The sequence below is a fragment of the Alosa sapidissima genome, chromosome 2, assembly GCF_018492685.1.
Source record: "Alosa sapidissima isolate fAloSap1 chromosome 2, fAloSap1.pri, whole genome shotgun sequence".
Taxonomy (NCBI): Eukaryota; Metazoa; Chordata; class Actinopteri; order Clupeiformes; family Clupeidae; genus Alosa; species Alosa sapidissima.
Genome location: NC_055958.1, coordinates 6,070,224 through 6,088,619, shown reverse-complemented (window position 1 = coordinate 6,088,619; position 18,396 = coordinate 6,070,224). Strand labels below are relative to the sequence as shown.

The 18,396-nt window shown below is 43.3% G+C and overlaps 2 protein-coding genes across 4 annotated transcripts; both read left to right on the top strand.

Moving 5' to 3' along the window:
- The first annotated feature begins 4,003 nt into the window (after positions 1-4,003).
- On the top strand, positions 4,004-15,876 carry LOC121703979 (titin-like). 3 transcript variants are annotated; one of them, XM_042084492.1, is made up of 3 exons: positions 4,004-4,160; positions 14,295-14,393; positions 14,885-15,876. In XM_042084492.1, exon 3 carries the CDS (start codon positions 14,923-14,925, stop codon positions 15,838-15,840), a length of 918 nt encoding a protein of 305 aa, XP_041940426.1. In that variant the 5' UTR covers positions 4,004-4,160; positions 14,295-14,393; positions 14,885-14,922; the 3' UTR covers positions 15,841-15,876. The 3 variants fall into 3 exon arrangements, with proteins under 3 accessions (XP_041940426.1, XP_041940427.1, XP_041940428.1); XM_042084493.1 differs by lacking the exon at positions 4,004-4,160 and adding an exon at positions 14,180-14,192; XM_042084494.1 differs by lacking the exon at positions 4,004-4,160 and adding an exon at positions 14,210-14,224.
- Positions 15,841-16,967, top strand: LOC121687978 (titin-like; the record flags this gene model as incomplete). The annotated part of the gene is made up of 1 exon (XM_042067238.1): positions 15,841-16,967. A coding segment is annotated over one exon (1,098 nt), but the record flags the coding sequence as incomplete, so codon positions are not given.
- Between the last annotated feature and the right edge of the window lie 1,429 nt (positions 16,968-18,396).

Sequence of the window (18,396 nt, the reverse complement as noted above, 5' to 3'; positions counted from 1 at the left end):
GGCAGACAGCCTCAGTTCCATTCGTTCTGCCACAAAAGAGGACTCAACACTGCAGACTCTGATCGAAACCATACTACAGGGATGGCCAAATGACAAGACAAAGACTTCAAGCGACATTAGGCCATACTACCCTTTCCAGGATGAACTAAGCTACCAAGATGGAGTAGTGTTCCGGGGTGAACGCGTTGTCATACCCGATGCACTAAAGAGAGACATCACCTGCCAGTTACACTCTTCTCATCTTGGAGTGGAAGGGTGCCTACGGAGAGGCAGAGAGTGTGTCTACTGGCCCGGCATGAATGACCAGATCAAAACTTATATAGCCAAGTGTGACATTTGCAGGTCAGTGGACTACAAACAACAAAGAGAAACACTGATCTCACACGAGATACCTAATAGGCCATGGGCTATTCCAAGGTGGGCACGGATCTGTTCTCATTTGACGACAAAGACTATCTCATCACAGTAGATTACTATTCCAACTTTTGGGAAATAGATTATCTTTCAGACACAAAATCTACAACAGTGATTAAGAAACTAAAAGCCCACTTTGCAAGGCAAGGCATCCCTGACATTGTCATCTCGGACAACGGACCGCAATACTCTTCACACGAGTTCCATAGGTTTAGCAAACGGTGGGAATTCCTCCATAAGACTTCGTCGCCTGGGCATCCTCAGAGCAATGGTAAAGCAGAATCGGCAGTCAAGACAGCCAAGAGACTGTTGCTCAAAGCAAAAATGGCTGGGAAAGACCCTTACCTGGCTCTTCTGGATCACCGTAACACACCATCACAAGGACTGGACACTAGTCCAGCACAAAGACTTCTTAGCCGCCGGACCAGAACACTGCTGCCCACAAAGGCAAGCCTTCTACAGCCAAAAGTGGAACAGGCACAGCGAGCTCTGAAAAGTAATCAACAGCGCCAGAGTGACTACTATAACAGATCAGCCAGAGACCTTGACTCTCTGAAACCAGGTGACCGTGTGCGAATACAGCCGTTTGAACCCCATACTGTCTGGAGACCAGGCAAGGTACTGAGAGTTGTGGATGCGAGATCCTACGACGTCCAGTTACAGTCTGGTGGTGTCCTCAGGAGGAATCGGAAACACCTCAGGCGTGCTGCTGAACCGGCCCTAAGTGACCCCATGGACCTAGAGACTGTCATTCCGACAGATACTACCCCTGACACACACACGCACGCAGACGCAGACTTGGGTGACAAAGCTACTCTTGGTGCCACAGACGGACCTGTGATCACAAGGGCTGGTCGTACAGTGGTCAGACCGCAGCGCTACATGGACTTTACAAGTTAATTGTTGTGGACCACTCACGGACTTTGGGGGATGAAAAAAAAAAAAATGATAATGTGGGTTGTTTGTTACAAACATGTTTGTAGTCAAAGGGTTATGTATTGGATCCTCCAGAACTTCTACTTTCAATTTGAAATGTTTGTGTTTAACTCTGAGTGGATATCAAAGTGGAGTATTGTTCCTGTTACCTAATCTTAAGAAGAGATTTATTTTACAGAATGAGTTGTGCCTTACAGAGATGTTTACATTGTTACAATTTATTAAGTCACACAGTTAAAAAAAAAAAAAAGAGAAAGGATGTAACAATAGGAATTGTTGTCCCACGGGCCTGTTAAAGGGTGACACCTGAGACAGGGCAAGAGGTGACTGCACTGATTGTATACGTGTCCCAGAAAACTAATAAAAGTATTGCCCCGTTGGGCAGAATTAACATATTCTGTAGCCCGAGTGAGTGAGAAGGAGCAGAATATAACACAAGCCACTTTGATTTTTTGCTGTTTTCATTAATACAAAAGATGGGTGACCCTCCCTCCTAGACAAAAAAAAGTTAGGTGACCCTCCCCTTAACAAAGAATAAAAAGACATGACCCTCCCCTATTTTCCTCCGGTGACCCCGTTTATAAATAACGAACGGTCCCCAATCAGTCTGAGACTTGGCACTACAAATAGACTTTAGGTAAGTTATTGTGTTCATTTGTACATTTCTGTATTTGCCCCTTTACTCCCCATTTCTAAAATTATTTAAGTGTGCCAATGAAAAGTATATGTATACCACATACTGTGCCAATGAAAAGTATATATATACCACATACTGTACCTGCATGCCTCTTTTACAAGTAATGGAAGGGGCATGCAGAGACATTGAGGTAGGGACCTTTCAAGGGTGGATATGGCACACATGACAGGTGATATAAGATGTACCTCAGACTAGTGAGTTAACTGCCAACTTCTTTGACTGTGTCCCCACCTTGCCACAAATCCTATATTTTACAACTAAATGCAGTAAGGTTTTGGAAATCCTATGCACTGATATGGTTTGAACTCTATCGATAAGGCTCTGGTTTGAAGTGTTTTCCTGTGAGCCAAAATAACAAAAAAGGCTCTTGGACTTTTAATTGGAAAAATATAATGAAATATACATTGGATTTGTACTGATTGGTGTGACAATCAAGACTGAAACATAACATGACCATCCCAAACAAATGTATTTTGGGTAGCACCGAACTAGCTGTTCAGCTAACTCTTTCTAAGCTCTTTGTTGGGGCTATAATAATAATAATAATTATAATAATAATAATAACTAGAGAATGTAATATCAGGGACTCACGAGTGTATGAAAATGCAAAAATTGCTGCTGAATAAAATATTGTTAAATGTTGTTTAAAATATAATCCAAGCAGATAGAGAAAAAAGTTGGCGGGAGTCATAGTTGATGACAACTGACAGTTGGAATGGCTGAACAATTAAATAGTTGGATAGTTTAAATAGTTTAATTATTTAATAGTGAATTATTTAAGTGAGGACTTTTATTTTGAAACAGTTGTGGGCAGAGGAAACAGTTGGCGGGAGTCATAGTTGATGATAACTGACAGTTGGAATAGTTTAAATGTAGTGTAAATTATTTAATAGGGAATTATTGTAGTGAGGACTTTTATTTTGAAACAGTTGTAGGAAACAGTTGAACAGGATCTGTAGTCTTAAGAGAGCTAGATTGTATGTTTAAAGCCTGAGGGGCCTTTCACATTACGCGCAGCATGCGCTATGAAACCCATTACTTTCTTTGGCTTGCGTGCGCAATTGGTCTGCGGCATTTTGCCACTTTGCCGCTCTTGCGCTTGCCGCGGTCAAAGTCCAATCATGTTGAACTTTGACTGCGGCGTGCTGTAAGTCATTGGTATTTTGCACTGAGCCCGGCGGCAAGTACAACAAAAATATTTGAGACATTACCTCAACCAAGAGCAACCCCAGCGCATACCATGTACAATGTGATCCATCCCTTGAGACAGACAGTTGCTGCAGGTGGCCTGAACACCTGGCACAGGATTCGAATTGCTTAATGGCCGTATTGTGATGTCATAATGGCCAATGTTAAGTCTATGGGGAAATGTTTAAGTAAGGGATAATGGACGACACGGTGGTCTGTTCACAGAAGTTAATGCTCCGCTTCGCGTCGGGGCCGTTTTACAACCTTGACCGTGCATTAACTTCTGTGAACAGACCACCGTGGAGTCCATTATCCCGCTTATTCCACTGTTGCCACTTGCGTTGTGTTCATTTCCTGTTACAATTTAAACGTTTTTATCGCTAAAACTGTCTTGTTTGTAGAAATGATAGCTTCAGCGAAAGTTCTACTAGGAAGACTCGTAGTGTAGCTTTACTCCTCCCATGCTTACATGGAGCCAATCTTAGCTTTGCCTACTTTTCGGGAAAGCCCTGCAATCTGATCATTCACTCATTCAATCAGCGCTAGCCTATAGGAATTCAGTGGGCTCTTTAAATATGTTCCACCTAACACTGCTTTTGCTTCTCAGTACGCCGACTTTGACGTCCTAGCTCAGGCTTCCGCGTGGACCTGGGCTCTCTGCATTTTTACCTTCGCCCCTTCTGCCCTCAGTGGCGTTACTTGTTACAATCCAACCGCGCTCGTTCGCTGCGCTGTTCAGACATGTGCGTCCTTCGGTCAGGGCCACTGCATGACACTTCATCGCTAATCTCTGCATATCGGAGTCACTCACGCTGTTGCAGCCTTCACTTCACGGTAACCTACTGCTGGGTCACCGTCCCCACGCAACTCTGTTGCAGGCCCATGACGTTTCGCCAACGATTTCTCAAGCTTCAGCGTCTGGTTGGTAAGGTTATTGTGCTCTCTTCCCAAGCTCCTCGAGCTGGGCTACACTCTACCCACAGTCATGCAACCTGCTTGCCAACGCTATTCGGCGGGCAGCAAACAAACTGACTTGACTGACACGGTTTAACTTTCACTTAGGCCCTTCTTACAATAATTCCTGCTGATTTCATAATCCCTGCAATTTGTGCTGTTAATTGCTAGCCTGCACCACGCTGCCGTTGAACCCAACCCAAGACCTTTTTAATTGATGTTCTACACTCACTGTGGTTATCTCGATGTCTACCTTGGTTGAGCGTCGTCAAACCAGTTGTTTTTTTTGTGTAGCCTCTTAATTTGCCTCGCGGCTCGTTGGGCTGCGTAGGCTTTAGGCTAGGCTACTCGTCTGCTGGAACTTCGGTTTAGGTATCACTCCTTGTGCATAGCTGCGGGAAGCCAGTTCATTCGTTGCATTTGTTTAATCATCTGGGATTGCGTCCCATACCTTCTGGTGGGGAGTCTACACGGCCTTCCTCGGGTGATTCTCTGCATGCACTGCTCAAGTCCTCCTCAGTCGGTCTTGTATGCGAGTTTGCGCTTCAGCTTGCTCAATGTGGCACGGGCTGTTGATCGCTAGTTGTCGTTGATCAAACTACTCTCAGCTACCACTGATCTGTCATGTCCCAGGTATGCTGTGAAATCCCCAACGTTCTCGGCTATCTGGGTTCTCCATTTTGGGGGGTCTTACACCAAAGCTTGAACCAAAATGACTGCACGCCGGCCCATGGTCATCAATTGCCAGCAGCCTATGTCACAAGCTATTATCTAGGCAATTATGGGTGTTTTCTTTTCAATGCCCGTACTGTCATTGTTCATTAGCTGACGCCACGGTGATGGGCTCATGCCCACATGGTGTTGGTTGAGCTTTTAATTAAGAAGCTGTGTCATTTGTGTATTTAACATATCCTTCTAGCGTCTTTTGTATGTTTGAAATGTCTTTTCTGATTGTGTATTGGGTCCCTAGGAATTTTATAGCAGGCCTCACTTTTGCTCACTGCCCACCAGTGAGTCGCTTCAGCACTCTATATATTGGTGTTAATGGTTACCGGCTGTTCATGATTATGTCAGCAATTTAGCATTTTGCTAGTTGTGGTTTAAGTGGTGGCCTATGCTGGAAGTTCGTTGAGCATGACTACCAACGTAGCAGTTGGCTGGTTGTTTTACCGATGACGATACTACATGTCACCTGTCTAACCACTCCTTCCTTCTCGCAGATCAAACGGAGCGGTCCATCATCACTGGCAGATTCAAGTCTCCTTCAGGCCAATGCTGTGCCCTTCATGCACTCTTTAAACACAACGGGTCTATGCGTGTCCATGTGATTTCAGCCCATCTAGTCACGCCATCCGTCACATTGATTGTTGACTCGAATTGCCGTTTTAGCAGGATCCTCTGCAAATAGTGTATACTCTAATTTCCATTCTCCTATTTGGCAGATATGCTCACCCAAAGTGATTGTGCCAGGGAGGATGTGCAAGTTCCTTTTACATTCTCCTCCCAATCTTTAATTTGCTAACCCCTGCAGGTGCATCATGCCTCCCCTCTTCCGTTGAGGGGATGCAGTTCGTCAATGGAGAAGCAGTTCCACATATCACACTAACATCTACTTTCTTACAGGGATGGCAGTGCCGGTTCACGGAATCACACAATCGCGTGGATCATGTTTCCAGTTCATACTGGAGTGGGGTCATCCCTCCGTCTTCACAATTCTCCCGAAGGCCAGGATATCTTTCGAGGATATCTCCTCTTGTAGCACAGCTCAAAACTAGCCTTCCTAATCCCGGCACTTATCACCTGTCTAGAACTGAATCTTGTCTGTGTAAAACCGGCACTTACTGATGCACTTTTTGTTATTGTGCTCTACCTTCTAAATTGTTTTTAATTGCACTGGCATTGTGGGAGAATTGTTTTGGCTTTAACCTGTTTACCGCATTGTCAGTAGCCTGGAGGACCTGACCCAATCTGACAGATTAAGGGTCTGGCCACAAATAACGTAATGTCCCAACTCAAGGGGGCGGCACCAAGCACGCATTTGAAAATCTCACTGCACGCAATCTACACTACGTCTGTCATCTGTTTAGATCGCCTCTGGCCCGGTATACCAGCTACACAGATATGATTTGCCCCTTGCATCGCGCGGAACCAAAGTTACGTGCATCATACTCCTTGCCAGACTCGAGTCTCTCCCTGAGCAAACGCTTCCGTGAGAACTCTGGATTCCCAGGGTACATTGTCAGTCGCTTTGATTAAAAATGTGCCGGCCACAGGTAATGTCACGTGTATGCACACCCCTCCACTCATCACTCAGGGGCCAGTGCTTGGCGCATGACTGATATAATTTCTGCATCCAGTTGGGCGATATGTATTGCTTATTCTCTCCTCATTGCTACCTTTACTCATTGTCTCTCCAGCAGCCAGTTCTAAACTGTACTATCCTGCCACAGTTGGTGCGGCTGGTATAGCGAGCTCTCGTTACGTCACTCAGAGCTCCTCTGCACTCTGAGATGCATAAGCACCAATGGTACCCCAGCACTCATCTGTTCGTTGTCTTGTCATATTTCAGTTACATATGTTTCTTCCTCCCGTCACATACAGGCATGAATTGTCCTGAGAAGTCCTTTGTCTACGTCGCAAGGTTGTGCTTCCCTCGCATTACTGATGCTGCCCATCTTATTTTGGGGGGCTTTCCAAGAGCAAGTGCTAAGGTGTAGCTCTCACGCATCTATCTTGGCCTTGGGTCTGCAGCTCAATGCATTCATCTCACTCTAGCCGCTGCAGGTGAGCTATCGAACTAGAACACACATCTGGCTTCACAAGCACTAGTCTTCCACAAAACTAGTCATAATGCTCATCTATCCTAAATATTAAACCACATGTCTTGATGCGAATATACTCAAGCACCCATATCGACTAACTCATTGCTCCGGTCCCAAGCATCTGCAACCACAAGCTCTATTCCCCTGCATTGATCCTGAGTAAATCATGTTTAACCTTTTAACCCTAACCATGTTTTGCTTCCCTGGTCCCCGTTCACTACCTTAAACTACGGCTCACACTTTAGCTGATTTTCAGCAGCCATCTAGCTAATGTGCTGCTTAAATGTAACCTCTTTCCAAAGAGGTTCACTTCTCACTCATTCCGCATCGGCGCAGCCAAGACTGCCGCCCAAAAAGGGCTATCCACGTCATCCATCAGGATGCATCAAACTAACTCCTCTTGACATTTTCGATGCTCAGAAGTTGCTCTCCTATGTTAACTCGGGTACCTCATTTTACCTTCACAAATCCTGGTGGCGGTGGTTACATTCTTGCATTCGCCTTGCACTCGCTGAAACATATTGGGGCCCAGCATGCCGGTAGTTTGTGGTGATTTAGTCTCAGCCATAGGCATGTTGCCCTTTATACTGGTTGCCCAGCTCGTTCGACGCTTATGGTTCAGGTCACTTCTCGCCGGTTGCCCGGCTCGTGATGCACGTCTAGGTCGCCCTAGACACTGGTTGCCCAGTTTGGTCCAGGTTGCCCTGGATGCCGGTCGCCCGGCCATCACATCGGCCTAGGTTGCCCTAAACGCTGGTTGCCCAGCTCATGGTTCAGGTCGCACCGTATGCCGGTTGCCCGGCTCGTGACGCTCGTCTAGGTTGCCCTAGACGCTGGTTGCCCAGTTTGGTCCAGGTGGCCCTGGATGCCGGTTCTTTCGCTGGTTGCCCAGTTTGGTCCAGGTGGCCCTGGATGCCGGTTCTTTGCATCTAAATCCCACTAATTTCGCTATAGTGGGATTTAGATGCAAGCTTCTAAATTCCACTATAGCGAAAGCATGCTGCGGGCCCCATTGCAACCCTAGGTTAAATGGTTAACACCTAGCCACTTTAAAATTCTGTCGGCGTCCTGGCACAACCTCATCACCCCTGCCCAGACATGCTGTTTAAATTATCTTGTAATTATCTGGCGGGCATCACTCATCCTTTTGGGGGTAGGCTCCCCGCCCCTGCCTTCATCAATCGGCAGGAGACGAGATCCGCTCATCGCTGGACGGATCCGAGATGGGGCCTACGCCAAAGACTGTTACCTATTCAGGACTCTTATCATGCTTGTATCCAAGCCGTTCCTTTACTAATTAAATTGTCAACTGATTCTATTCTGTCTACTGAGTCTTTCTGGTAGAACTACTTTCTTCCGACACATATCAACTAATTTCTCAACTTGCAAGACAAACTGCCGTTACTAGTTCTAAATGGATAGTTGCTACGGCCAAAGGCCAGTCGTTAGTTCTATCTCTCCCGTTGTCAAGCGGGCATATCCCAAGATTCTGATGAACTTTAGCTTTGAAACATCGCTATTTTACCTAGCCTGCTGTCATCCATCTAGCTAAAAGCCACCTCCGTCATATGCTACAATGTTACTATGTTCTGAACGTCTGCATTTTACAGCTCGGATGCAACGTGACGGTTCATTTAAACTTCACAACGAGTTCAGAGAATAAATATACAAGTGTGATATGGCCAAAAAATGGATTCATAGGTGTGCAAATAACATACGGTTAATGGTCGTTCTAAATTACGTAGGACAATGGGAAATTCAACCAAGCAGTGGAATAATAGTTTTTAATTAATAGTTCAAAAAGTATAAAAGTTATAAAGATGAAAAACACATTGCACACCTGTCCTATAAGTAAGACCTACGCAACACAGTTTGAATGAAGTTTTTATGTTAAGCGGTTGAAGCCACATTAAACACAGAAAAATACGACGGAGTATTAGGGCCACACATGAAGAGAAAAATATTTTTGCCATGGCGAGATTAAACTCGACATGTTGACTTTAAAGTCGCCATGTCGACATTAAACTCGACATTTCGAGAATAAAGTTGAAATATCATATCTACTTTAATCTCGACGTGTCGACTTTAAAGTCGACATGCTGACATTAAACTCGCAATACAGTTTAAACATAGCATACACAGTTTAAGCTAGCCTACACGAACACACAATATGTTACATGAATAATGGGCTTCAAATCAAATGGGTGTTATTTCAGATAGATTGCGTCTTGTCTGTTAACTACTCATTGCCGTCATCGTGAAGTGCTGTACCTCGCGGTTGGAAATACCATGCACTATGCCGTTTAGGCTATATGTAAGGGATAATGTATTGTCCGCCGGTAATTATCAGAAAATAAGTCTCGACAGGGAGAACAGAACCCCGACGCGCAGCGGAGGGGTTTTGCTTCGACCTGAAGGGACTTATTTTCTGATAATTTCCGGCGGACAATACATTATCCCGCTTATTACACGGCTACTTGCCAAAACGAGAAAAGAAACCTAACACAATGGGTCTTTAAAATTATTTTGCTACCGTTTCGTGTCTTCTGCTGACAAAATAAATAGTTCGCCACACAGATAGAACTTGACAGTTTCAGGTGTTGCGTGGCAACGTCTTACTAGCTTACTTTACCCAAAGATTCTATAGTTAACTATCAACCGTCTCTGTTTTCCCTTTAAATGAAATTCCATTGCAATAAGCGAACAGGCGTCTTGCGGAGGGATATGAAAGACGTTAATCAACCCGTTGCCATTGACAGCGGTGATTATATACTTTGCCGGTGATTTATGTAGATTTAACATAGGCCCGAACGTTGGGAAGGCCCATTCATGTGAATGGAACTTTCTGCAGCACTCTGAAGAGCCGTGTAATAAGTAAGGGATAATGTATAGAACGCCGGTAATTATCGGAACATAAGTCCCGACAGGGCGAACAGGACCCCGACGCGCAGCGGAGGCTATTAGCCTATTTGTTATCGTTCATCGTGGCATTTGCTGAGAAACAAATAGTTCGCAACAACACACGCTGCTGAACTTGAATCAAACATTCTTTAGAACACAGCTGATCAACCGTCTGCTTTCACGTTTGAATGACGTTCCAGTCCTTGCGTAGTGATATGAAAGACATTAATCAGAAGCACAAAACCCGTTGCCATTGACAGCGGTGATTAAATGCTTTGCCGGTGATTTTATGTAGATTTAACATAGGCCCGAACGTTGGGAAGGCCCATTCATGTGAATGGAACTTTCTGCTGCACTCTGAAGAGCCGTGTAATAAAGCTAGAATAATACATGTATCCAATGATATGTTTCTATACAAAATGCTATTTTACTCTGTTTTACGTGGGTAAGGCCACCGCACATTCAAATAACTGCCCTTCATGAACCACAGGCCGTCACTCTCCATAGGTTAACTAATTTCTCTAAAACTGCTTTTCCATGTCTCACCTGCAATAAACATAGGTATAGCCTAAGCAAGCATATATACTATTTTAATCCCGTGAGGGAATATGTGTGCATGTATACTTTATTTATGCACTATGTGTGCATATGTGCGCATGTAGGCTACATGGGGTGGTCGGGAGGACAGCTTCATTCGTCCCTAGACATTCAGCAATACTGTTTTGCATCCATTACAAACAAGCAATGTGAAATTCTAGGATTGGGGAGAGCGCCTATTATGCCTAGTCTAGTGCATAAGCATGAAGTTGAACCCAGATGAAAAACACTCTTTAATAATAGGCCTACAATAAATAATTAAACCGCTAATGACATTTAGGCTACTTTTGACCATCGCATTTATCGCCTGTAACTCCGTGATAAGGACCTATAGGAAAGTATTTGGCTGAGCAACGGAGGTTAATGTTTTATGTTTTGTTCACATAATATAGGCCTATAATCATTGTTGCAGTCAAAGAAAACTGGAATGTTTAATTCGTCCTCCCTTTCAATCGTCCCGAGCAGCGGTCGTTCTCTCTCCAAACTAGCTTTATTCTCAATGTTGAGTTTAATGTCGACACGTCGAGATTAAAGTCGACATGATATTTCAACTTTATTCTCGAAATGTCGAGTTTAATGGCGAGTTTAATCTCGTCATGGCAAAAATATTTTTTCCTTCATGTGTGGCCCTAATACTCCGTCGTAGAAAAAGCATTATAATAATAATAATGAGAAGAATAAATCGGATAACAGCACTCTAATAATAATAGGCTACTCTTGTATTTTTATAGCTGGGTGTCCATCATTTGTTTCCTATGCAAATTCTGATCATTCTTGGACTTGGAAATCATAAGTGGAAATACTTGAAATTCTTCTAATTCTTCTGAGTAATCTTCTAGTAAAAACTCAACTTACTAGATATGGCATCAACATCAAGTCAAAAGACCCAAGTGATAAAATCACAAGAAAATAATATTATTTTACAATTGCAGGTATTACCGGTAACTGGAATACGCACAAATTCTATCTTTGCACAAATTCAACAGCTGGGGACAGTACAGGTAGTTGCAAGTGCACAAAACAACCACCGGAGGGCACACGTTTCCTCCAAGATTAGATCTGCTTGCACAATTTATTTCTGCACTCTCATGTGTCAACCTCGACTTGGACAGTTTGGGGGAGGGAACCAAGGGAGGCATTGTGACTGGTCAGTTTTCAATGTGATCACACCCACACAGACCTCCTTGGACTTTGACTAGTAAGTCACTAAATAATTGTATAGCACATTTCCTTCCAAAGTGCTTCACAGTTAAAAAAAAAGACGAGTTTGAAAGATGATAATCATCAGGTATAATCATTTTATATGATATGGGGGTCCCTCTACGTTCTCTATTAGGCCCCTTGGTGCCCCCGTGGTTGCTTACAGTTTTTTTTACAATTGCTTAAACACTAAAATCAAAAGTATACCACAGTTAGAGAAACCTTACACTCAAGGGGCAAAACATCAGCCCAGATTTGCTCAACTATAAGCACATTATCAGCATCAAACTTTTTGCAAGACACTACACACATTGATTTACAAAACACTAAACACATTTCTCTACTTTAGACAGAAAAATTAAACAATGTCCTCTTTGCCGTGTCAAGGCACTACCTTTAAAAATGCACACCCATGAACCAATTGTTTAAACACAACCATCAGGAAAATACTTAGGTGCTCAATTATAAACTCAACAATCAGTCCTAAAGACTTGGCAACAGGTGAGCCCTTGTATCCTTGAAGGCAATGTAGGACAGAGAGGAAAAAGAGGAAGAGACACTGTTTTGCAAAAAGTGTTTTTATGAAATTGAAAACTGATTCAAAAGCTGAGAATTAGTGTAGGCCTATGGTTTTGCAGATTTTGTATGGGGTTATGGTATTATATGAGGTTCTTGAATTTCCCCTGGGGATCAATAAAGTATCTATCTATCTATCTATCTGTAATGGGTGCTGTAAATGGGTGATGTTATGATATGCAAATATTTTGTGTGTAAGATGTTGAAGGAAAACTTCAACATCTAGTGGAGTGGAGGGAAAAAAATACTGGAATAGACTGAAGTGTTTCATGTTGCAAAAGAGCCAAGGGATTCCGCTAATTGGGTGTAGTATTAAAGGTTGTATCAGCGATAACGGGGATACGTCACTTCTGTTGATGTTCAAACAAAACAGAGAGCTAGCTCGCTACTCCCTCCCCCTCCCTCCCGTGCAATTGAAACTCTCCTAAACGCGCATCTCGTCGGTTATTGGTTGAAACACTTTATTTTGCCTTTGAGTGGTTGCCAACTACCCTGGAAATCCAGAGTTCTCGCAATGGAATTGTCTCTGCAAAACACTCTGGCAATGAGCAATGATGCACGTTACTTTTACCCTTTGCATCCTGGGGAACCAATCAAATCGGCGTATCTGATACAGGCGGGCCAGAGGTGAGCTAAACTGATGACGACAGCGCTGCAACGTTGGAGGTCAGTAAACATTGGTCGTAGTGTTATCCAATTGCGTGCAGTGAGATTTTCAAATGCATGCTTGGTGCTGCCCCTCGAGTTGGGCCATTACATTGTTCGTGGCCAGACCCTTTTTTTTTTAAAGTATATATATATTTTTGGGCTTTTTATGCCTTTAATGATAGGACAGTGGAGAGTGACAGGAAGCGAATGGGAGAGAGAGCAGGGGTTGGATCCGAAAAGGACCACGGGGCCGGAATCGAACCCAGGTCGCCGGCGTACGGTGCAGGTGCCCCAGCCAGTTGCACCACAGATGGGGCCGTGGCCAGACCCTTAATCTTTCTAGATTACCAGGGTCTGGATTTTCCAGGCTAGTTGCCAACCCTTGTTGGTAGCAATTGTTTTTGTGTACAGATCTCGGAGCCTATGCTGCCTACAGAGACACATTTTTTTTGACGGCCTGCTTATGGTACTGGCAGCTAGCGGGTCGTTAGGAAAGATTAGATGAATGTGATTATTTATGTTTGGGCTTTTTTGGGCCTGAAATCGCTGATACAACCTTAAAGCAATTGAAAAAAGTGCATTCTAGATAATGATATCTACAGAAAGTGGGGTGACATTCACAATGGGGAAAAATTGTATCAGTGTTTTGTATCATCACCCTCAAGGATGCCCTTTCTGTTGTCAGTAGGTGTTGTATTGGATACGTGAGGAGATGGGTAAACAGTGGAGTTCACAGAGGATGGGAGTGATGTGGGCAGAGTGTTTGGTGTGTGTGGGGACTCTAGTGGATGAGTTCTGAAAATACTGAAGTTTATTTATTGCTTTTTTTTTTTAAAGATACCAGAGAGTAGGGAGTTACAGTAGTCAAGATAGGAGATGATGAATGTGTGGACCAGTGTTTCTGCATCTTTCAGGTGGAGTGATGTGTGTGATGTTACACAGCTGGAAGAAAGCACTTTTGGTGAGTGAGTGGATGTGGAGTTTGAAGCTGAGTGAGGGGTCTAGAATGATACCAACATTGCGTACTGTTGTGGAGGGTTTGATGTGGGAGCCATGGATTTTGTTTGGAAAGGAGGGGTTTGGGGTCAATCAGGACAAGTTCTGTTTTGTCAGTGTTTAATTTGAGGAAGTTGTGGGTCATCCAGAGTTGCATACATGACACAGTATGTCATGAATGCAGACTGTGAGAGGGGGGAGGGAAAGCATATAACCTGACTCCGCCAATGCAGCCTGCACTTCTGAGCAGTGAATTTCCCCAGGTCAGCCTTACCTAAGATGTAGAGATTGCAAGGTAAAAAGCAAAACAATACTGTGAATCTGAGCTATTTTATTTACTTATGTCATGTATTTTATATTTTCAGGCTCAACAGTTCTCATATTGGATTTCTTGGGACACATTTTACTAAAGAGATTGTTACTGAGCCTGTAGACTTCTGGGCAAAGATCCATCAGTGACACAAGTAAGAAACTCCACCAATTTCAGAGATATGTCAAAGTGAGGTTCATAGGTTCAGCCTTCTGACCTTTATAGTGTCTGTGTTGTTAGACTATTAAACTATTACATTTGCAGTCAGAAGTATGTTGAATGTAACACACATTCATCCAAAGATGATTTAGATAACAATTTAATTCAGTCTCAGATTTTGAACATTCAATGTTATTATTTGGCACAATGTTCCAAAAACCTCTAGAATAGACAGTGATAGCATTAGAGTAGTGTCCCAGTTTTGAAGTGAGTCAGTGGTAGGATATCAGTGGCACCTTCTGCTATGTGCCACATGGTGACTGTCAATCAAGTGACAGTGTGCCATTTCTGTCACAGTGAATATGCTGTTAGTCAAAGAGTGCTAATGACCTAGTATTGTTGAGGGATTCTATGTGGAACCATTGGCACATAGGCCAATAAGTACATCAGATAGTTTTATATTGAATTAAATGTTATTACACTTAGCTAGTTCCAGCTCGAAGAGAACTGAAGAGGAGAAGCAGATGCTTGAGGAGGAGCTTGAACTAGGCTTCTCACCCTCCCAAATCAACTGGCAGTCCAGTACGCTATCTTCACTGCATTGTGCATCACCAAAAGCTGAGAAAATGGCTGAGGTGAAGCATGAGGATAAGAAAGAGCATCCTACCATTGCAAAGTTTCTGAGAAGAAGAAGATCATTGTCACCAACATACATTGAGCTGATGCGTCCAGTGTCTGAATTCATAAGACCTCCTCGAGCTTGTTCCACAGTGGAGGTTGAGGGAGAGGCTATCAAGAGAAGATCACCAACCCCTGACAGAACACGTCCTCGCTCTCCTAGCCCTGTTTCAACAGAGGGGTCATCCAGGTCATCCTCAAGGTTTGAGAGATCTTCCAGATTTGACATCATGTCAAGATATGAATCAAGAAAAGTAGCTCTTAATTCTGAGATAAAATACCAGGTTGTTACACAGGCACCATTCAGCCTTGATCATGCTCCACGTATTACTGTGAGAATGCGTTCTCATCGTGTGCCATGTGGTCAGGATACAAAGTTCATGTTGAATGTCCAAGCCAAGCCAGAAGCAGAAATCAAATGGTTTCATAATGGAAAGGAAATTCAGGAAAGTAGCAAGTACCAGATTACAAATCTAAGTGGAGTTCTGTCTCTAAAGGTCTGCCAGTGCATTGCAGAGGACAGTGGAACATACCGTGTTGTCGCCACAAATTCAAAGGGCGAGACATCCGACTATACCACTCTTGATGTTTCAGGTGGAGAATTTTCCACATATTCCTCTCGCCGGAAAGATGAAGAGGCGCCTGCAACATTTATCCCAGACGTCACAACTACTGACTACTACCATATATCATCAGTTAGACCTTCTTCCTCTTCCAGAACTTACCTTGAGGTCAAAGAAACCTCAACAAACTTTGTGGAATGACATGAGGTGTCGGCTTTAGAGTATGCTGCAGCAGAAAGTTTACCTATTAGACATGTTTTAATTGAATACTTGTATTCTGCATCTTACTCATCACCTGAAAAATGTGTTGCTACAAAGACAAAAACAAAAGTAGTTGAAGAAGTCAAAGAGATTAAGGCCACTTTATCTGCAAAAATAATCACAAAGTCTCAGTCAACCACAGTTTCTATTGGGGAGACAGCCAGATTCACATGTGATATTGATGGTGAACCAGCACCAAGATTGACATGGTTGCACGAAGGAACCACCATTGTGTCCTCTCACCGTTACCTGGTGACTACACCACAGTACAAGTCTACATTTGAAATCATCTCGGTTGAGATTTCTCATGAGGGCAACTACATAGTGATGGTGGAGAACTCAGAAGGCACACAAGAGGCAAGATTTTCCTTGCCCTTCCGTAAACCACCACCTAAACAGGAGGTTCCTGCCCCACTTCCAAGTGTGAAATCCCCTGAGCCTGAGGTAAAATCCCCAGAACTTTCTCAAGTAACCTCACCAGAGCCCCGAGTCAAATCACCTGAGAGTGTGAAGTCACCAGAACCATTTACTTCACCATCAGAACTGAAGTCACCAAGCCCAGTCAAGTCTTCAGAGCCAGTGACTCCACCACAGAGGGTGGCATCCCCCCCAACTGTTAAATCTCCAGAGCCCATTACATCACCACCAAGGGTGAAATCTCCAACGATCATCAAATCTCCTGAACCAATTCTTTCACCACGAAGGGTGAAATCCCCACCCAGAGTCAAATCACTAGATCCTGTCCTGTCACCTAAATGGGTAAAGTCCCCAACCAAAACTGCCCCACCAAAGATTGTTCAGCAGCTTATAGCAGAGGCTTCTGAGGACAAAGTGAAAATATACTGTGTTGCTGAAAACATGGTGGTGAAGGAAGTTGTGTGGTACAAAGGCAGGAAAAAAATGACACAAGGCAGTATCTATGGCGTCTCTGAGAGTGACCAAGGTGAATACACCTGTGAGATTACTACAGAAGGGAGACATGTCCAAAACATTATTCTCTTTCACTGGCCAAGTGTTCCAGAGCATACTCCAAAGTAACAGCTTTTGTAGCAACGCACATGGCAATTCAACGTAAGTTACATATTTACTACTATCTTTTTTTTACATTTTATAATTCAAATCAACTCTATTGTTTTAAACATTTTAATAGACCTGTAGTTTAACATTAATTCACTTACATGGCAAAATCTGTTAAAATGTCCGAGGTCATGACCCATGGATTCCAAGAATCATCTGAAATGATGATCATGAAATAAAGCTCCACTTTCTCATCCAAATCTATCCACACAGAGAGCCCTGTTCAAGATACCTCATTCAGCAGTTCCAGCATGGCTGAGAGGAAGTTCAATACTATCCAGCATGTCCTCAATGACATCAGAGTAAATTTACGCCATGAGTTAAAGCAGTATAATGTCAAGTCACTCACATGTAGAGTGTGGTCCTCCATGAGAGCCATGTTGCACAGTGGGCAAGGAGAGATGATTTGTCAGTAAGACAGCTAAGGTCATGTTTCCAGTTGTGCCATGTGTGCCACCAACATTGTTACTACTCTATCTAGTAATATGATCACTTTTTCTTCTAACAATCCAGGTTCAGCACCTAGAATTGAAGCCCTCCCTGAGGATATCAACAGTGAAACGGGGAAAGTCCTTACCGTTGCCTGTGCTTTCTCTGGAGAGCCCATCCCTCACATTGAGTGGTCCCGCTCAGGAAAGAAACTGCCTGGTGAGGAGCAAAGTGGCAGATTCCACATTGATCCAACAGAAGACCTCACCACACTCATCATCACTGGTGTCAAAGAAAGCGATGCTGGCACATACATCCTCAAACTTTCCAATGAGCATGGATCTGAAAGAACAACAGTTACCATTAGTGATCTGATCAGTGTAAAGGCAATATGATTATTTTGGTAGTTTCACAGTCAGGGTAAACTGTTTCTTTAATGCGACCTACAAATTAAACCCTTTTGAAATATAAGTATTTATGTTTTTTGTTTGTTTAATGCAACTGGTCATTGACAATTCTTAGATATGTATAATTCCAGTGTCAAATATGTGTTGGAGTGGACTGGATATTTGAATGAAATGTAGTTTTCCACCCTCAGCATAAGGTTAAATATTTGCATATTTATGTATATGTTTATAAGGTTGGTGTATCGTTACAGCCCTAGTCATTCTATAATAATAAAATAGCCTACAAGAAACCACACGGTGTTACCTTTCATTTGAGACCAGGATTACAGTATGCTTCTACAAGAGGTTGTCACACAGTAAGGCTTTTATTGTCAGTTTGCATTTTGGCAACCCAAAAGTCCTATGGGGAGTTTCCATAGGGCATTTTGCAAAACGCATGAGCTTACCTTGGCAAAAAATGGTCCAAAGCACTCATTTTTTTTATTCTATATTGATCTACTTTTGCACACAGCTTCACAAGACCTGGTGCTAGGGCTCGGTTGTGTTTCTATGTCATCTCAAGTGACCTGGAGAGCTGAAATGA